At 34.6% G+C, this 20,069-nt stretch overlaps 1 protein-coding gene across 8 annotated transcripts in view; it reads right to left on the reverse strand.

Annotated features, from left to right (window-relative positions):
- Positions 1–20,069, reverse strand: part of TUSC3 (tumor suppressor candidate 3) — a 174,439-nt gene that overhangs the window by 56,061 nt on the left and 98,309 nt on the right. For all 8 annotated transcript variants that reach the window (XR_009047754.1, XR_009047752.1, XR_009047753.1 and 5 more), the window contains exon 6: positions 18,953–19,042. Coding sequence is in view for 5 of the 8 variants with exons in the window: in XM_057697255.1 (XP_057553238.1) it covers positions 18,953–19,042 (90 nt within the window). In the remaining 3 variants the exon portion in view is untranslated. The remainder of the gene's footprint in view (positions 1–18,952; positions 19,043–20,069) is intronic.

Consider the following 20,069-nt stretch of genomic DNA (forward strand, 5'->3'; position numbering starts at 1 on the left):
TGTGTGTGTATATATGTATATCACATTTTATTTATCCATTCATCCACTGATATACACGTAGACTGTTTCCCTATCTAGGCTTTTGCAGATGCATACCCAGAAGTGAAGTTGCTGGATCATATGGTAGTTCTATTTTTAATTTTTTTAAGGAAACCCCATACTGTTTTCCATAGTGGCCGCACCAGTTTACATCCCTACTGACAGTACACAAGGATTCCTTTTTCTCCATATACTTCACCAAAATCTTATCTCTTTTATTTCTGATGATAGCTATTCTGACAGGTGTGAGGTAAAATCTCATGGTGGTTTTGATTTGCATTCCCCTGATGAGTAGTGATACTGAGCATCTTTTCATGTTACCTTTAGGTCATTTTTGTATGCCTCCTTTGTAAAAATGTCTATTCAGTTCCTCTGCTCATTTTTTAATCAGGTTGTTTATATTTTTGCTGTGGAGTCATATGAATTCTTTATACATTTTGGATATTAACCCCTTACTGAATGTATAATTTCCAAATATTTTCCCATTCTGTAGGTTGTCTTTCCATTTTGATGATTTCTTTTGCTGTGCAGAAACTCTTTAGTTTGATAGTTGCACTTATTTTGCTTTTGTTTCTCTTGATTTTGGTATTACATCCAGACAATCACTGCAAACATCACTGTCAAGGATCTTTTCCCCAGCATTTATTCTAGGAGTTTTATAGTTTCAGGTCTTAGGTTTAAGTCTTTAATCCATTTCAAGTTAATTTTTGTGCGTGGTGTAAGAAAGGGGTCCAATTTCATTTTTCTGCTTGTGTTTATCTGGTTTTTCCAACACTGTTTATTGAAGAGGATATCCTTTCCTCTTTGAGTATTCTTGGCTCCTTGTCAAATATTAGTTGACTGTATACATAGGGTTTTATTTATCTCAAATTCTGTTCTATCTATGTGTCAATTTTTATGCCAGTATCAAACTGGTATAAAAGTACTATAGCTTTGTAGTATAGTTTGAAATCAGGACATGTGATGTCTCCCATTTTGTTCTCCTTTCTCAGAACTGCTTTGGCTATTCAGGGTCTTTTGTAGTTCCATATAAATTTTAGGATTTTTCTTTTTTATGAAAAATGCCATTGGAATTTTGAAAAGGGTTGCACTGACTCTACAGATGGCTTTGACAGTATGGACATTATAACAATGTTAATTATTCTGGTCCATGGTCATGGAATATCTTTCCATTTATTATGCTTTCTTCAGTTTCTTTTATCAATGACTTCAGTGTACAGTGTATAGCTCTTTCACTTTTTTGGCTGAATTCAGTCTCAAATTTTTTGATAGAAAACAATCCTACTTACAATACTTTCTCAGATATTTCATTATGAGTGTATAGAAACACAACTGATTTTCATATGTTGATTTTGTATCCTGAAGTTATACTGAATTCGTTGGTTCATTCTAACAGGTTTCTTTTGGCAGAGTCATTAGTATTCTCGGTACATTAGATCACACCATTTACAAACAAAGAGTTTTACTTCCTCCTTTACGTTTTGGATGCCTTTATATCTCCCTTTCTTGCCTGATTACTCTGGCTAGGCCTTCCAGTCCTGTGTTGAACAGGAGTGATGAGACTCTTGTCTTATTCAAAGCTTTTTCTCTAAGATCAGAACATCTCACTGTTGAGTATGATATTGGCTGTTAGTCGTATGTGGCCTTTTCCAGGTTTTTTCCTGTTAGTGATAAATAGTTTCATAGCACTGTAGTCAGAAAAGATACTTGGTATGATTTCAATATTCTTAAATTTGCAAAGACTAGTTTTGTGACTTATCATACGGTCTCTCCTGAAGAGTGTACCATGTGTGCTTGAGAAGACTGTGTATTCTATTGCTGTTGGATGGAATGTTCTATATATGTCTCTTAAGTCCGTTCTGTCTAATGTTAAAAGTAGGGTGCTGAAGTTCCCTACTATTATTGTATTTTTGTCTAATTCTTCCTTCAGATCTGTTTACTAATTCATTGTTTAAAATATTATTAAGCTTAATGACCCCCCTTATCATTATATAATGACTTTCTTATCTCTTGTTGCTGTTTTTGGCTTAAAGCCTATTTTGTCTGATGTAAGTATAACTAACCCTGTTCTCTTTTGCTTTCTAATTTCATGCTATATCTTTTTCCATCTCTTCATTTTTAGCCTGTGTCCTTAAAGCTGAAGTACATCTTCTGCAGGCAGCATATAGTTGGTGTTTTATTTTATCCATCCAGCCACTCTATGCTTTTTGATTAGAAAATTCAATACATTTATATTAAAATTAAAAAAATTTTTTATTGGAGTATAGTTGCTTTATAATGTTGTGTTAGTTTCTGCTGTACAGCAAAGTGAATCAGCTATACTTAGAAATACATCCCCTCTTTTTTGAAGTTCCTTCCCATTTAGGTCACCATAGAGCACTGAGTTCCCTGTGCTATACAGTAGGTTCTCATTAGTTATCTATTTTATTCATAGTATCAATAGTGTATACATATCAATCCCAATCTCCCAGTTCATCCCAAATCCCCCCCCCCTTGGTATCCATACATTTGTTCTCTTCGTCTGTCTCTCTATTTCTGCTTTGTAAATCGTCTATACCATTTTTTTCAGATTCCACATATATGCATTAATATACAATGTTTGTTTTTCTTTCTGATTTACTTCACTCTGTATGACAGTCTCTAGGTCCATTCACGTCTTTACAAATGACCCAGTTTCAATACTTTTTATGGCTGAGTAATATTGCATTGTATATATGTATCATATTTTCTTTATCCATTCATCTGTTGATGAGCATTCAGGTTGCTTCCATGTTTTGGCTATTGTAAATAGTGCTGCAGTGAGCATTGGGGTGCATGTGTCTTTTTGAATTATGGTTTTCTCTGGGTATATACCCAGTAGTGGGACTGCTGGGTCACAATGGTAGTTCTAGTTTTAGTTTTTTAAGGTATTGACAGGTAAGGACTCACTAATGCCTTCTTATCAATTGTTTTCTGGCTGATTTGTTGTTTCTTTGTTATTTTGTCTTGCTGCCTTCCTTTGTGAACTGATGATTTTCCATAATGATATGCTTTGATTCCCTTCTCCTCACCTTCTGTAAATCTACTGTAGGTTTTTGATTTTTGGTTACTATGAGGTTTATATAAAACATCATATATACATATAAATAGGAGATCATTGTACGGCGACAATTTTACTTTGCTCATATACAAAAACTCTAATCTTTTACTCCCCCTTTTATGTTTTTGATGTCACCATTTACATCTTATTTTATACATTAATAAATTGTTGAAGCTATAGCCATTTTTAATACTTTTGTCCTTTAACCTTTAGAGTTAACTATTTAACACATCACCATATTACAGTATGAGTATTCTGAATCTGACTATATATGTTTACTTTTGCCAATGTGTTGTATATTTTCATATGTTTTCATGTTACTAATTAGTGCTCTTTTGGCGAAGCTTGATTAATTCCTTCAGTATTTCTGTAAGGTAGGTCTAGTGATGATGAATTCCCTTAATTGTTTACTAGGAAAAGTCTTTATCTTGCCTTCATTTATGAAGGATAACTTTTGTGGGTAAAGTATTCTTGGTTAGCAGTTTTTTTCTTCTGTACTTTGAATATATCACCCCTTTCTCTCCTGGACTGCAAGGTCTTTGCTGACAAATCTCTGATAATCTTCTGGGGATTACCATGTATAAGAAAATTTTTCTCCTGCTACTTTTAAAATTCTTTGTCTCTGATTTCAGATAGTTTTGTTATAATGCATCTTAGAGAAGATCTTTTTTAATTGAAATTTTGGATTTACCTATTAGCTACAGAATTTGGATGTCCAAATATCTCTCCATATCTGGGGAGTTCTACGCCATTATTTCTTTTTCTTTCTTCCTTTCTTTCTTTTTTTTTTTTTTTGGTCGCACCATATGGCTTGTGGGATCTTAGTTTCCCAACCAGGGATTGAACCCAGACCCTCAGCAGTGAAAGCAGGGAGTCCTGACGACTGGATCACCAGGGAATTCCCTATTATTTCTCTAAAGAGGTTTTCTATCCTTTTCTTCTCCTTCTGGGAGATGCATACATCAATGATGCATACATCATTTCTCTTGGTGTTCCATCAGTCCCGTAAGTTCTTTATTTCTTTTCTTTTTTTCCTTTTTGTTCCTCTGATGTGATAATTAAAACTGACCTGTTTTCTAGCTCACTGATTCTTCTATTTGGTCAAGTCTACTCTTGAAACTCTCTACTGAGTTCTTCAGCATTGTATTCTGCATCCTCAACATTTCTGTTTGGTGTTACTTAATGTTTTCTATCTCATTGTTGAACTTCTCATCTTGTTCTTGTATCATTTTACTGGTATTGTTAAATGATTTATCTGTGCTCTGTTATAGCTCTGAGCATCTTTAGAGCAATTATTTTGAGTTCTTTGTTGGAAATTCCTGGATCTCCATTTCTTTGGGGCCAGTAACTAGAGGTTTACTGTATTCTTCAGTGGAGTCATGTTTCCCTGATTCTTTGTGATCTTTGTAGACTTGCATAGGTGTCAAAGTATTTTAAGAAGCAGTCACTTCCAGACTTTATGAACTAACTTTGATAAGGGAAGCCTTTCACCTGTAGGTGGGGCATAATGGAGCCTGCTGTCAGCCTGGGTCTAGTGGCACATGGTGGCACCAGGTGTGTGTGTGTGCGCACGTGTGTGTGGTGGGAATCAGGCATAATGCCGCTTTTCCTCAGGTTGCTGGACACCCAGGTAGGGGTTAGCAGGGAATCTAGGCTTGCATCTTGCACCACAGAGCCCTGAACCAATTACCAACATGGCTCCCAGCTTCCTGCAAAGGTGGGGAGGGACTTGGACGGCTGGTGTCTTCCACTTGTGCAGATGCAGAGGACTATGATGGCTGCTGGTGCGGTTCTGGGGCTACAGTAGGGTGGGGAGGAACTCAGGCGGCTGGTGTCAGCAAACACAAATACCTGTGGAGTGAAAGGTGGCAAAATTTTCTCCCTGGTGGCTGTGCTGGCCATTAGCTTCATCAGTGGCAAAATCTGATGAGTTTGTCCTCAGAACAGGTCTGTGTGAAACGCAATTATTAGCACTGCATTTATGCTAAAAATAGCCCCTGCTTTTCCTCTTTGATCCTAGGTGGCTCGATTTGTCTCAGCTTTGTTGGTATGGGTGGGGTGAAGCTGAAGCAGACCATTGCATGGGGCCCCAAAAGGATGAAGAAGCTGCTTGCTCAACCCACTCTTCCTTTTTAGGCAAGGGGAATTCTTTCCAGCTGAGAAGTCCCTTCCCGGTGCTGAACAATGCCAACATGAGGGGTGGGATGATGCAGGCAAAATGAAGCTGTTTTCCTTCTCTCCTTGTGAGATTATTTGCAGGCTTTTTGTTCCCCTGTGTTGCTAAAACTTCGTAAGCAGACTGTCTAGGTCTCCCACAGCTATTTTTATTTGTGGATAGCTGTCAAATCATTGATTTTTATGGGGTGCATGGGGGACTGGGAGGCTAGGTCTCCTATGTTGCCATTAGCACTTTTAAGCCATTATCTTAAATCATATTACTCCTATCAATGCTAGATTTTTTGGCAGACTTTGATTACTGATAGCTGGAGACTTAAAAATCTAGGTTGTTTGGAGTTTCATTAGCATTAATGAAATAGGAAAAAAGGAGCTATGAAGGTTTGAAACTTTCTAGAACCATGGTGAATGTAAGAAGTGTTTGGAAAAAATTACAAAGAAAAAACTTTCTCTGAAGTGAGAATGTCTTTAGTAATGACAATGATCAGTAATCAAGTATAGATCATAGCTCACTGAGGAGATATTAGAGGTAAATGACTGCTAGTTATATTTACAGTGTATTTAATAAACCTGTTAGTTTTTTTAAAATAGGTTGAAGATGATCCATGCTTTCAGAACTTAATATATTAACCAATAAGCAAACTGGAGAAAAATAATGGTTTCTAGTCATCAAAACTAAAATATAAGCAGTATAAGAATATCATGAAGACATATAACAATGAAAGATATGAAAAACACTTCCTTTTTATATAAAAATGAGGGAATGGTACTGGAAAAATAGCTTACATATCAAAATATAGTGTCAGATACTATAATCACCTGATAGCAAATGTTATTTTGAAATGTAATAGTTTCAAACAATGTAGGTGCCATAGATTAACCACAATAATAATGGGTTATCACAGTAATAATTTCTTCTTCATATATAAGGCTTGAGATAGTTTGTATGAATTGACCAGTTGCAGGACTCCTAAAGAACAATAAAGTGGTATTGCATTCTATGTGTGTGATCTTACACATTTTTAGATATTATTAAAAATTTAAAAAGCATGTACCATATAATTTTGAGTAAATGAGAAGAAACTGTAGATATTAGTTTGCACCTCTAATTAAACTGAACCTGACAGGTATGTACCTCAAAAAAAAAAAAAGCTCTGTGGTGTGATGCAATCTCATATAATGGGAAAAGCACTCCTGAAAATTTATAGTTTACATTTTGAACCTGAAACTGTAACTTAAAGATTTAATAAGTTTATACATTGCAAATCAAATTTCAGACACTATAGTTAGTGACTGCTTATTTCATAATGTTCCCTTTATTGTAAAAAATATTTTCATTCTTTTAGTGGAAGTGTAGTGTTACCTAACTTTCAGAGCTTTTGACAGATTCCTGCAAGATTTGATGTAGGACACAATAATTTTGTTTCTTGGCAGAAATAAAATGTTGCTTTTCGCAGTAATTGCTTCTTTGGGGAGAGAATTAAAGCATCTTTCCATTATTAACACAGTAACTCTGCTAGTACATCCATTATAAAATTCATTTTAGGCATGGGGCTTATTTAAAATACTATAAATTCCACAGCTTTTTTGAAGTTAACACTCAGGGATAAAATAAAAGATTAGAAGTTATAGTAGAGGCAAGCAATATTTAAAAATTGTTTTAAAACATTTTATGGTATATACTTTGTATTTCAATACACAGTTTGGGGTAAATCCAAATCAGACAAGTCCAAACTTTCCAAATAGGTTAAACTTTAGTAAGATAAGAAATAAACAATTACAACCTGTATAAATAAGTTATTAATAGGTTATTAGATATAACTGAATAGCCAGACATAATTTCATAAATAATCATTTCTATACTGTATGTAGTCAATGGTCTTCTAGTTAGTGAGTAGAACAAAATTAAGTTAAAGCACTTATTTTCTCAGATTAACCTAAGAACAAGCAAACAGAAAACAAAACAAAAACTTTGACATTTTATGAATAGCTAGGAGAACACATGCAGCATTATCAGCCCAAATATGGAATAAAATATATAGAATCCATTAGGTTTGATCATTTTGTGTGTATGTTCTTTGGCTCATTCATTCATTCAACAAGTCATACTGTATGTCTTATAAAGAGAATTATAAAGATAAGTCATATCCCAATTCTGTAATTGGCCAAGGTAATTTCATGTTATTAGTGGACATGATTATGCAAAAAATATTATCAGATTGAGAAAAATGAATATGACAAATAATTACCATGACCATTCGGAATTGGAGAACGTTATACTCATCCAAGAGCATAAAGAAAAGACTTCATCCAAAAAAGTGACACTTGAACTAGGAGAGAGGAGGAGGGTTTTACAAGTAAAGAAAAGGAGGAATGTCATTCCACAATTATAATACTTACAATAAAAGGAAATGTATTATGTGTTCATTGTTAACCAGAATTAACAGAAAATAAAATACATCTGACTCATTTTTCTACCCAAGTCCTATTCTAATACATCCCTTAGACTATTTTATTATTTAGCTAAAATGACACCAAAAGTTTAATATTTAGGGGAAGGGAAGAAATGAGTAAGAGAGAATGTAGGGAATGGGACAGAGAGAGAGAGAGAGAGACAGATCTACTGTTACTTCAAAATATTCAGCATGATTCCTCCAAAATAATGGGATATTTCTCCAATACAGACCTATTGTTTCTTCCCCTTGAGGTTATTAATTATATATAAAGTATAGCACAATTTGGTCTACAGCATGACCAAATCACACTGTGGCATTTTTTTAATATAAGAGGGACACAGTATATTTTGATTTCTTTGTTCAGATAAATATATGTGACACATATGATGTGGTGTTTAAGACTATGGGGAAAAAAAGGTTACTTAAATATATAGAAACACTAAAACTTATTTTATTGTAACCTAATACTTAAACTTCACACAAATTTTCTCATGGCTCCTAATCTTTATATCTAAAGGTGATGTGAGAATATGAATACTGAAATAATTTTTGAATGCTAATTTCATCCAAGTTTATTTATAAAAAATTAATTGTACTTAAATCATCGATTAGCATTTTAGAGAATCAAAATATAACGATGTTGGAAAATATGCAACGAATAAGAAATATTCTGAGTTAATGAAATTTACATGGTCTTGTTTTGCGGTTGTAGAGATAAAACTCAAATGCTGTTTTTTCAAATTAGAATGTATATGCTTACTATGAACTATGTTTAATATAACTGACTCAATTTTATTGATAGTATGAGAATAATTTCCTTGGTTTAGAATAACCATAGGAGTCTGTTTAGTACATATTCTTTCCAATGTATTAAATAATTTACCAAAATTGGAAAAAATTTAAATAATACAAACCAGTTAGCAAATAACTTATCCCTTTCTCTGTGGGTGGGTCAATTCTTCTTGTCTTTGTTTTTTTTACTATTTTCTCTGAAATCACAGTTATTCTGGATCCTCAGAATGTTTAACGGTATTAGATTCAGTGTGACATTGTAAAACACCTTCTCATCTTGTAGTTCTATAATCCCTTTGGGTATGTGCTTCCAAGGTTTTAATTACAAGGTACAAACAAACCTTAGGAGGGAAACCACTCATTTTTCAGACACAGTTAACATTTTTGAAAGGCTGAAATATAACTGGAGTTCCTATTTGCAAAGAAAGATTTACTTATCTATTCAGCTTTATTTTTATGTTACATATATCATGTGTGAAATGTTTTCATAGGTGCTAAGGATACAAACCACATGGTCCTTCTTAATTAACTGCCAGGACTGTTAGTAGCAACAGTTGAAAGGCAGTAAAGGAGGAGTTTGGGTTGGCTTCAGAAGTTGGTAAACATCAGTGAGTTTAGGATCAAGGGTGTACACTGTGATGATGAAAAGTCAAAACCAGGTGTAGAGACCGCGGAGAGAAGCAGCCACAGATGCTAGAGATAAAGGCAAAGAGTCTTACCCATGGTCAACTAGGCACAAAAATTTTAAAAATCAAAAGAAATAAAAAGATAAGGCAAAGCTGGTCAAGAGAAAAGATGCAAGGTCATAGCAACAAAGCAACCATGGTACTGAGGCAAACTTTTAAAACAGTTCAGTTTTTAAAACCACGCAAGACAATAATATGCAGAACTTTAATGAATGAGACTTGGGGCCACCCCAGATCATACTACATCTCTCCACCAGTCTATCAGCTCCATGATATAGCTGTACTACTGGGGCAAATACAGTACCTGGCATTTAACGGGCTCTCAACAAACTTTTATTGGATGGAAAAATAAAGGAATGAATAAATGAAAAGGCAGAATCCCAATTCCAAACTCCACCATAAGTTTTCTGCATACCTTTACCAACTATTATTATCTTTCTGATTTTTAAAAAATTTTTCATTATATGTTGACATTCTCTTTGCTGGTGGTATGAAGATTACAATAAAACTACTGAACATCCTAAATAAAATAACTATTTAGTTTAAATAAGTCTATACAGTTTTCAACCTAGGACTAAAATATGTTCCCCAAAGAGCTAGCATATGCAAAATCCCTGACCCATGAGAGTGTACAGAACTGGAAAAGTATGAGACTATCATGGCTACCTAAGACAGAAAAAGTGCTACATTAATGCTAAATTCTAAATTAAGCAGCATGCATTTTTGCAACAAAATGCTTTTGCATGTGCATGCAGAACACAGCTCTTAGCTACATTCACAACTGAAGCATAATGCAGTGAAAAACTTTTGATTATATATAGTAAACTCATAGCAATCCTCAGGCAGCAGCTAAAATCCTAAAAAAAAGAGAGGATAATACACTTACTTATGTTGGGAATTATAATCTAAGCACAGGTTTATTTCACCGACTGCATCTCACTCGAGATGGCCGTTTTTTTAACAACAGAAAATGTCTTTATGTCCCATGTAACCATACAGTTATATAGATTCCCTTTAGCTACACAGTAATGACTGTTTCTGTGATAACTTTCATGCTGTTAAGTAGACCATCAGTACTTGACTTGTGCCATTACATAGCAACTTAACGGTGACAAACAAACTTGCAAATCAGCACAGTATCATACTGCCTGCACTATTGTCTTTACATTCTCTGTATTCATTAATTTAAGTTCAATGCAGTGAAACTTTGATAACATTTTTAGATCCTTGCAGCTGTTTTATTTCACAATTAGTATGTGAAAATGTGAAGTCACCGACATTACTGTTTAATTTTAATTTTTTAAAGCTAATAGCTAAATAAAGACCCAACACAACATACTCCACAGTCTTTTAAGCTTGTCTGATCCAATTAGCTCAGTTCAGTGAGAAAATTTAACTATTAAAGCTAGAATCAGAAGTTCAGAGCTGACACAGGCCCAATGTATATCAATTCTGTTGATGGCCACAAACTACATACTGCTCTAACCAGTGTATCCCAAAGAGTATTCTGTTGATCCAGAGGTGAATGAACACTGGGGATGCACAGCTGAGAGGACTGCAAAGCACGTCCTTCCAAAAAACACAGTTCAAAGCACAGGCCCCGCTGACAGAGGATCAGTAACAAACCTTCTGTAAGGGGACAAATAATCTCTTCACCTATAGAAGAATTGTTAAAATGTGTAACAGGATAAAACAATTTCTGATAGATATTCTTAAATAAGTATATATTTTTTATACTTTTTCCTACAGGATTGTCTATGAGACAATTGGTGAGACATTTTGACTGTCACTATTTTTTTCAGAGCATGATATCTTAAAAACACCCATTGAAAAGTATATTTCTTCATGATTTTTTCCCGTCTGTTTTGGAACCTACTAACAAAGAATAAACTTAGCACATTACTGGTAGCTGTAGCAGACACGTCTGCGAGGGCACTGCCCACGCACCCCAGCCTGACTTCTACCAGCAGCACCTGCATTTCTGTGCCTGTGTGGCTTTAACACCTGATGCCCCCAGTGCAGGGAAAGTAATGCCCTCCCCGAGTTGGTATATAAATACCTTAGTTTCCCCTCACCACTCGGGTGGGAAAATCACTGTGTGTGTTCTGCAGCGGCTCCCAGAGATCCCCAAGCAGTATGAAGCTTCAGTGTTCACGGGCTGGATAAGGCATCTTTTCTGACTGCCTTTCCTTCCTGATATCAGTTTCCCACTCCTTTCTCATGTTTCCTTCACCTTCAGTATGAACTACTTTCGCATGAATTGTTGTCTTTGGGTCTGTTTTGGGAGAAACCCAAACTAAGACAGGAGTGTTTTCAACTTTTAAAAGTCCTTATACATCTATTACCATATTTTATCTCACAAACTACAAGTAAGAAAAGCAATATTAGACTCATTTTGTATAAGAAAAGAGGGACTAATTAACCCCCCCACCCTGACCCCGAACACAACTGGTAAGAGGCAGAGCTTGGGAACAACCCAACCCTGTTTTCTTCCCATCTGTTTCTCTTTGCCTGTGTACCTCAGGACAAAGGCATAAAACTGACTCTGTGGGCCTAAGTCACTTTTACTCTCATGTAAACATCTCTTCTTAAGCATGTATAAAATGTCCAAGATTGGGCTTCCTAGGTGGTGCAGTGGTTAAGAATCCGCCTGCCAATGCAGAGGTCCCGGGTTCGATCCCAGCTCCAGGAAGATCCCACATGCCACGGAGCAACTAAGCCCGTGTGCCAAAAAGTAAAATGTCCAAGATTAAACCATGTTTACTAAGATAGATTAAAGGAAACGACTATCCCGAACACATATCATCATATTTAGTGATGGCATGCAATAGATACAACCATGCCAAACATTAAACCATAGGTCAGTGTGATCCTAAGTACTGACTGGTTGCTTCAATTCAAAAAAAAAATTTTTTTTTAAGAAAGTCATCCTTTGGGTATAAATGCTAGATGGGATGGTCTTCCTGGCTACAAAATATATAAGGAAACAAAATTATGTTTAAGGTTCTCTGGAGCTCTAAAACAGGGCTTCTCATGTTCAGCACTGACATCTGAGCCAGGTGCTTCCTTGCTGTGAGCCGCGTCCTCCCCGCTCTAGGATGTTTACTGGCATCCCTGACTCCACCATTAGTTGCCACTAGAGGGCATATGCCCCCACTGCTGTGGCAACCAAAAAAGTATCCAGAAACTACCAAGTGTCCTCTGGAGGGGGTGGGGTGGGGGGGAAGACAAATTCATCCCTCTTGGTATGATATGAGTTTCACAGCCCAAACATCCCTTCACTACTTCATGAGACAGCCAGGCTCCAAGGGCAGTAAAGTTTAATGCGGTGTTGGAACAGAAACCATTTACACCTATCTTGAAATTTTATCTAACTGTTATAGGGTTCCAAAGTTAGCAAGAGTAGAAGAAATAACAATGGGTGTAAAGCTTACACTTCTGAAACATTACTTAATGCTATTTTACAGAAAGAACCATGGCTTTTCACGTTTGGGGCCAACAATGGAATCTTATCAGTTAGCTTGTCTTTCCCACTAGTAGCTCAATATAGCTCTGACAGCAAGAGGCAGAACATGAAACCTCTAGTAAGATGAGAGACAGGACATGTGAAGTTAAACAGTATTTCTGGGGAATAAGCAAAATAGATGTAAGCATATTGATGGCAACTTAAAGCCAACTCTGAGGAAGTTCATAAACACAGAGAAATTATATGCCAATGTCCATTTCAATAAATTCAGATGTTAACAGAAGTTCTCCTGTGCTTTGGGATTTGGGCTTAACTAGCTTTACTTCATAATTCTGAGGCTAGCCTTGCATTTTGATGAATCCCTATCAGTATTTAACAGGAAAGGAAGGCAGGGGTGTATCAGGCCACCATCTTAACCCTGAAAATCTCTCTTCACTTGTTGCATTGTCAACTTTTATCATCTTAGGGACGTACACAGGCCCATCTCAGTGAAGCTGTGTGAGTGCAGGTTTATATCTATGGTATTTGCTTGATGCAAGAAAAGGCCATTCAATTCTCAGTGGCCTTTTAAGCTCTCTGATTATATTTTGAATGACTAGCCTAGCTTTTAATGTTCTGCATCTCATATTTCTCATAACTTTGCAGCTTAATGCAACAATATTCTCTTTAACCTATTAGCTATAGGAAGGCAGTTTACTTAACTACATAAGATGTTCTCTCTCCTTGACATGAAATTGCAAGGGGGTTGCATTTATTGATACCTATTTTTTTATAATTTTCTAAATTTCTATAATGAGCACTTATTAATTTTATGATCAGAAAATAAACTTTGAAGGCAAAAGTTGAAAAAGTCAAAGTACCATATTTTAAAGAATAATGAGAGGAATCAGATAATAGACAAAAATAGCCTTGCAAGCTAATGACACATTTCAGGACTATACCTGGCCATGTGTATCTTTAAGTCTCTAGGGTCTTATTAGGCCTTAGTTATTTTATTTAAAAGGATTATGTTTGTCAAGGTTATGGAGGTTTCATGGTATTTCACCCATATTTAATTAGTCAATCTCCATGCAGAAAATAGCAGGTATCATCTCAGATTCAGAGACTGCTTAGGGCCCTCAGAGTTCCTAGAATTTCTGTCAAAAATTTAACATAGATTTTACCATCAAGATCCAATCATGAACCACTGTTACTAACAATATTTATGTCTAAACTTTAAATATGTATTTTAAAGATTTAGTCTAATTATTATCAATTTAGTCTTCGAATGACTCAATCATGTTACAAGATCCACCATTCTAATTCTGGCTCCTACTACTTAGACTGTTTTTCCTCATTTGTAAAACACCTACTCTCTGACCTCACAGTATTATGCTTAGAAGGAATAAAACTAGATGTTATAAAGCCAAATCCCATTAAAAACTCCCATATACAAAAAACCCCAGCAAATTAGGCAATTTAAAAAGTCTGGCACAAAAGAACTCACCACCACCCAGAATTCTATTTAGAAACCAACTTCAGAGAAAGGAGAAAAAAAAACCCAACTATTTTTGGAAACCATAGAGACCTTCATAGTACAATTTTAAAGTATTCACAAAGTTAGTTAACTTTAACATTGAAATAATTCTTCATAAACAATATTAATACAAATTTCTTAAACCATTTAACATAAATCAAATAGTTGAAGCAAAACATTTTTAAAATTAATTTAGAAAAAGTGAACAAAAATTAGAATTCAATTAGCTGACATTTATGTGTAATACCTACCTAAAAATAGATCTTTAAAATGTAAATGGTTTTTCTATTGTTACAAATAGGAAAACCACAATAAAATTACTGCCTAATACACCTTACTCCAGTAAATGTGCATTGGTCATCAAGAATTAATGCCAAATTATAAAATTTATTTATAAATATTCATAAGATACACTTTGTCATTTTACTGCATACCACTGAAAGAGATAATCTAATTATAGTTATTTTCAAAAACACAAATCCTACATGGTAATTTCTTTTTAGAACAGGTTAAAATATGAAGATATTACCAAAGAAGGATAGTGCTAATTTTCAAGTTATATCTTGAAATTTAAACACATCTATTATTAAAAAAAAAAAAAAAAGCCATTCATTATTATTATTCTAATGGACAATCATTGTTTAAAGGATAATTCTGTACCAGTAACCACTTGATTTTATAAAGCAAAGTTAATCTTCTATTTTGTTCCGGTAATATGAAAACACATTATTATGCAAATCTATTCATTAAAACAAAACAAACCACAATTTTCTGTTTCAGTATATGTTGACATTATGCATATAAAAAAGCAGGAAGGGAAGTTTGCTAAAATATGTTAAAATGCAAAACAAGAAAAGAGTTATTACACCAATGGGCAACATTCTCTTGCCCCTGTAACCTGCCTCTGTCTGTACTGCTCAGTAATTAACATCTCACAAAACTGTATCCACATCTCTGGCCAAGAGCGCATTCAAGCAACTGATTTTGTAGCAAGAAGCTCCTATATTTCCAAGACTTCCTTAATTTTTTTTCCCTTCAATCCTAATACTTTATTCAAATATAAGAAAAAATATTTTTATAAAATACAAGAAGGTGAAGAGTTTGGGACAAAATTCATCTCTCTAAATATCTTGGTTATAGGTTTACGTCTCATCATTTCTATAACTTTTGATTAAGGTGTTGAAAAGCTAAAATACATACATTGAAAGCTAGATGCATGTATGAAGGGAAAGTTTTTTTTTTTTTTTTTTAAATATAGAAAATTCTATTTTCTTAATGTGCTCCTCTGGGCCATCACAGTACCTTTTCCTAAGGGCCATACCAATCTCTACCCACAAAACAGTAATACAACAAGGTAGAGGGGGAAACAAAATTTTCTAAATCAATAGAGAAAATTTCTTTCAAATCTAATCTAAACCTTAAATGTTCCTGTCACATTAAGGTTACTAACTGGTTTATGCTGAATTAACAGTGACGTGTTGATCCTATTATTCTTCAGACTAGTGACAAAAAATAAATTGAAAGAATTAAGATAATCCAATTCAAGAAACCAAAATCTCCTATGTGAGTCTTTATAATCATTTAATAAAACATTTATTGGAGATCAGATGTATGTATGTGTAAAGATGAAAAATAGCTTAAAAGAAACTCCCTATGTTAAGAATTTGACTAATACATGAAATATTAAAAAATTATTATTATAAAGGAATTATAAAGAGATACATAAATGCACTAGCTACATGTTGATAAATATGTAAAGGGAAGAAGAATTTCTAATATAATTAAGGAATGCATTTCAGAGGGATGGCAAATTAGGTGGTATTTGAAGGATGGGCATGATTTGATAGAAATTCCCGGAATGGGAGCAGTAAGATAAAGCATATATTTAGGAGACAAGGGACAGTACAAGTACATTAACACTGTTTCTCTGCAAAGCAGTAGAGCTCTCGGGCTGAAAAGGAAAATTACAATGGGCAGGTAATGGAGAGCCACTCAGGATTTCCAACTTAACTGATAACTCAGGTCCACACATATTAATATAATCACTAGCATCAAAGTGTGCTTTAGGAATATTCATCTAGTGGCCTAAAATACTCATTTGTGAAGTCTAGTGCCTAGCATATACTCAGTAAGCAGCAGATGGCATCCACAGTTGTCACTGTTACTATAATAAGTGCAAACTTTTTTGGCGCTTACTCCAGTAAACTACATGTGAGGGGATTAGAGTCTGGTGATTTAGCAAAGTAATGGCTGAAATGGTAAGAAGAATACAGTCAGAATGAAGAGTGACAGAATATGACACTTCAAAATATGCCACGTTAGCATGAGAATTATTTTAAGCCGAAAGCACTGAGAAGAAGCAGATATAAGAAAAGTTCTCTGCCTTCCCCATCCACCTAAAAGCAAGAGGTAAATTTACAAAGGTGTCCGTCCCCCTTTCTCTGCCAGGAAGGACACAGGTTAATTCCTGGAGACAACTTAAGATCCTTATCAATGGAGAAGGCATTTGCTAACTTAAATCTGCATACTAAACCTTACTTTTGCTTTTCTTGCTTTTCCTGGTCACCTCCACATAACTGGCTTTCCCTCAATACCTTTCTTTCTGTCTTTAACTGAAGATGGTACTTAAGCCTGAGTTTTAAGCCACCTCTGAGAGTTATTCATTTTTCCTTGAGTATCTCCCATGTATACATGAAGTATACATGTTAATAAATTTGTTTTTCTCTTGTTATTCTGTCTTCTGTTACAGAGGCCTCAGCCAAAGACTCAGAACAGTAGAGGGAAAATTATATTTTCTTCCCCTACACAAGCGAAAACAATTCATAAGATGTTGATTAATTTTTCATATACTTTAACAAATGATAAACAATAATAATGCTTAGTATGTTTTTTTTACCTAAGGAATATTATTTTACAAGAATATTAAAAGGCAGTAATAAAAATTTTATAAGATTTCCTAAATTTACACTTTTAAGTATCATTAACAAAACAGTGATCAAATCTTTGTGCCAGGCCATTCTCTGTGAAATAGGAACACAGCAGGGACCAAAGCGAATTAAAAGCAATGCTTTCAGGTGCTTATATCCTAATGGGGTCCTGGCAAAAGACGAACAAAAGTAACACAAAAGAAGTAAATTATATACCATGTTATGAGTGCTATGGAGAAAACATTTAAAAAGTAAAGGAAGACAGTGAGTATGGGTATTGGGAGGAGGAGGAGAGAAAAGGACTATACTTTTAAATAGGATGGTCAGGAAGACGTGAAGATAAGGGGACAATTTATTGCTTGATAATTAATTCCAATTATTTTTTTCTCTAAAATAATTTAATTTTGAATATTACACTCAAATCACTCTAAGTAGTAACAGATTTCAAAACTACACAGTACACATAAAAAACATATCTGATTTACTGTAGCAGCTGATTATCAAGAGTCTTTGACTCCATGACACCTATAGAAGATAGGTGATCTGAAAATATTAAGACCTAACTGGTTATTATGTAGTATCAGTGACTGTAACTCTTATAATTAGCAACCAGTCCTTAAAACCTAATTGAGCCATGAGGGTATATACAATAAATACAGTGTATTATATCCCTAGATTACAGTTCCACAGAGAAGTTCAAAGAAAGTCACAAACAACTTAGGAAGAAGAAATAACTTGTTAGCTTTAATATTAAAGATACCTGAAATACTGTAAGCAATGAAGAATAAACCTCATAAGCTTACACTATACATTTATATTTATAGCGATACTAAACATTATTTGCCATAGGATAACTTTATTCCATTCAGAATCACAATTTCAGAAATTAAGAATTTATTACCATTTTAGATGTGATTGTGGTACTGTGGTTATGATTTTTAAAGACGTTATCTTTTTGAGATACCTATTGAAATATTTATGTATGAAATTAAATGGGTAGTTATTTCAAAAGAATCCAACAGCAGGTAAAGAGAACTGGGTGGGAGAACATATGAAACAAGCTTTGTTATGAATTGGTCATTAAGTTCAGTGATGAGTACATGAGGGGTGTCGTTATATTCTTCCCTCAAAATCTTTGTAAAGAAAAAGCTAGAGAAAGAAGGCACATTTTAAAACAGTAAACCTGTTTTAAATCTTCACCAACCTAATACTAAGCCTTAAAGACAGTATTTTGTAAAGTTGATCTATTACAATATTTCCCACCTACCAAAAGGAAAGGGAAGGCAGCAAAACAGAAGCAGTTACTAATGTAAACTTTGCTACTGATTTAACGACACACCAATTTCACTTTCAATTTTGTGGCAGACAGTTCCTGGCATCCTAACACAATGACTTTCAGGGCTCTTAATGATCTTCTGAACTAAATTAAATTTACCATTTAATCTCTTCCGAACTAAATTAAATTTACCATTGCGGAGACACTGGCTACAAACTCTTCCTATTTCCTCTTTTGGCATGACATATTATTGCCATAGCAGTCTACAAAGCTGAAAAAGTAATTTATGTGTGTATATTTGATATGGTAGGTACATGGACTGAATTTTCTTTAATCCACGCTAAAGCAGTCCTCACCCTAAAAAAAAAAATACATATATGCACGTGTTTATGTACATGGTGGAGGTAGTACATGAGAAGAGAAAGAACATGTATTTGGATTTACAAATAGAATCCTTTTTTACTAAATACTAAACAATTTCTGATTCTTATGTAAACAGGATTAAAGTCCATAATATTGATGCATAGAACATGCACTCACCACTTGTCCATTGTGTGGGTTTTTATGAGCATACGGTGGTCCACGGATATGATTCCACATCTGGCCAGAAGTCATAGCAAAGACTATACACTGAAAAAACAGGGTACAATATTATAACATGTGAACTAAAAAATATGAGAATACTGTATTCTTAAAAAAAAAAAATTTGGACATGAAACTATCTTTCAAATATCATGTACCCGCTCACCCATTAAAATCATTTTCATTTACTAACTATGGGACCTTCAGTAAGTTACTTCTGCTTCTCAGATTTGATATCTATAAACTGGGGATGCCAACTATGCTGAAGACATATGTTAATGATTAAATTGGGTAACATATATAAAGCATCTGGCATGATGACTGATAACCTGTTATGTCCTAACCAGAGCTAGGTCAAAAGCACAGATGAAAGATGATGTTTTATATACAGCCAGGAATAATTCACAGAAACCATATTCCTGCTAGATCTAGCAAAAAAGGTTGCATTTGGAAAACGAATCTTAAAAATCCAAGGCATTACAGAGAGGTTGGGGGAGAAAGAGTATGAACCAGAAGTCCCAGGCAATCACTATAACTTATATGTAAGCATACATAAGTTGTATATAAGCACTATAACTTACAGTCTTTGCTGTGATTTTGTTTACATCATGTATGCTTAAATTTACAAACGTGGACATCTTCAGACTGAAGTATGTCTTCAGGTTAAAACACTTCCTACTGTCTCAGAGCTTGCCCAGATCACTCTTTACTTGAATTTCCTGCCTCTGGTAGGTAGTTGTATCAACAAAGATTCAAGGTCAGAATGAGCGCTGTGTGACTGGGGATCTAAACATGTTAGATTTGCACCATTTTTAAAGGAGAAAAAAAGGATACAAAATGGGAAAAGTAGGATCGGGCAAATTATGGAGGATTTTTAAACCCAGGGAATAAATCTGGACTCTGTTTCATAACTTCTTGGGAACCACAGCATTGCAAAAGAAAATGAAAGTGGTATAACAGGATTATAGAGATTAATTTGAATCCTTTCCCCACTTTCTTGAGAATAACTCTGAAATAAACTCAGACTTCTTAAAAGCCAGATTTGGCGTGTATCCAGGCTTTGCCTAGATTGAGG

This window comes from Hippopotamus amphibius, chromosome 10, assembly GCF_030028045.1.
Source record: "Hippopotamus amphibius kiboko isolate mHipAmp2 chromosome 10, mHipAmp2.hap2, whole genome shotgun sequence".
NCBI lineage: Eukaryota > Metazoa > Chordata > Mammalia > Artiodactyla > Hippopotamidae > Hippopotamus > Hippopotamus amphibius.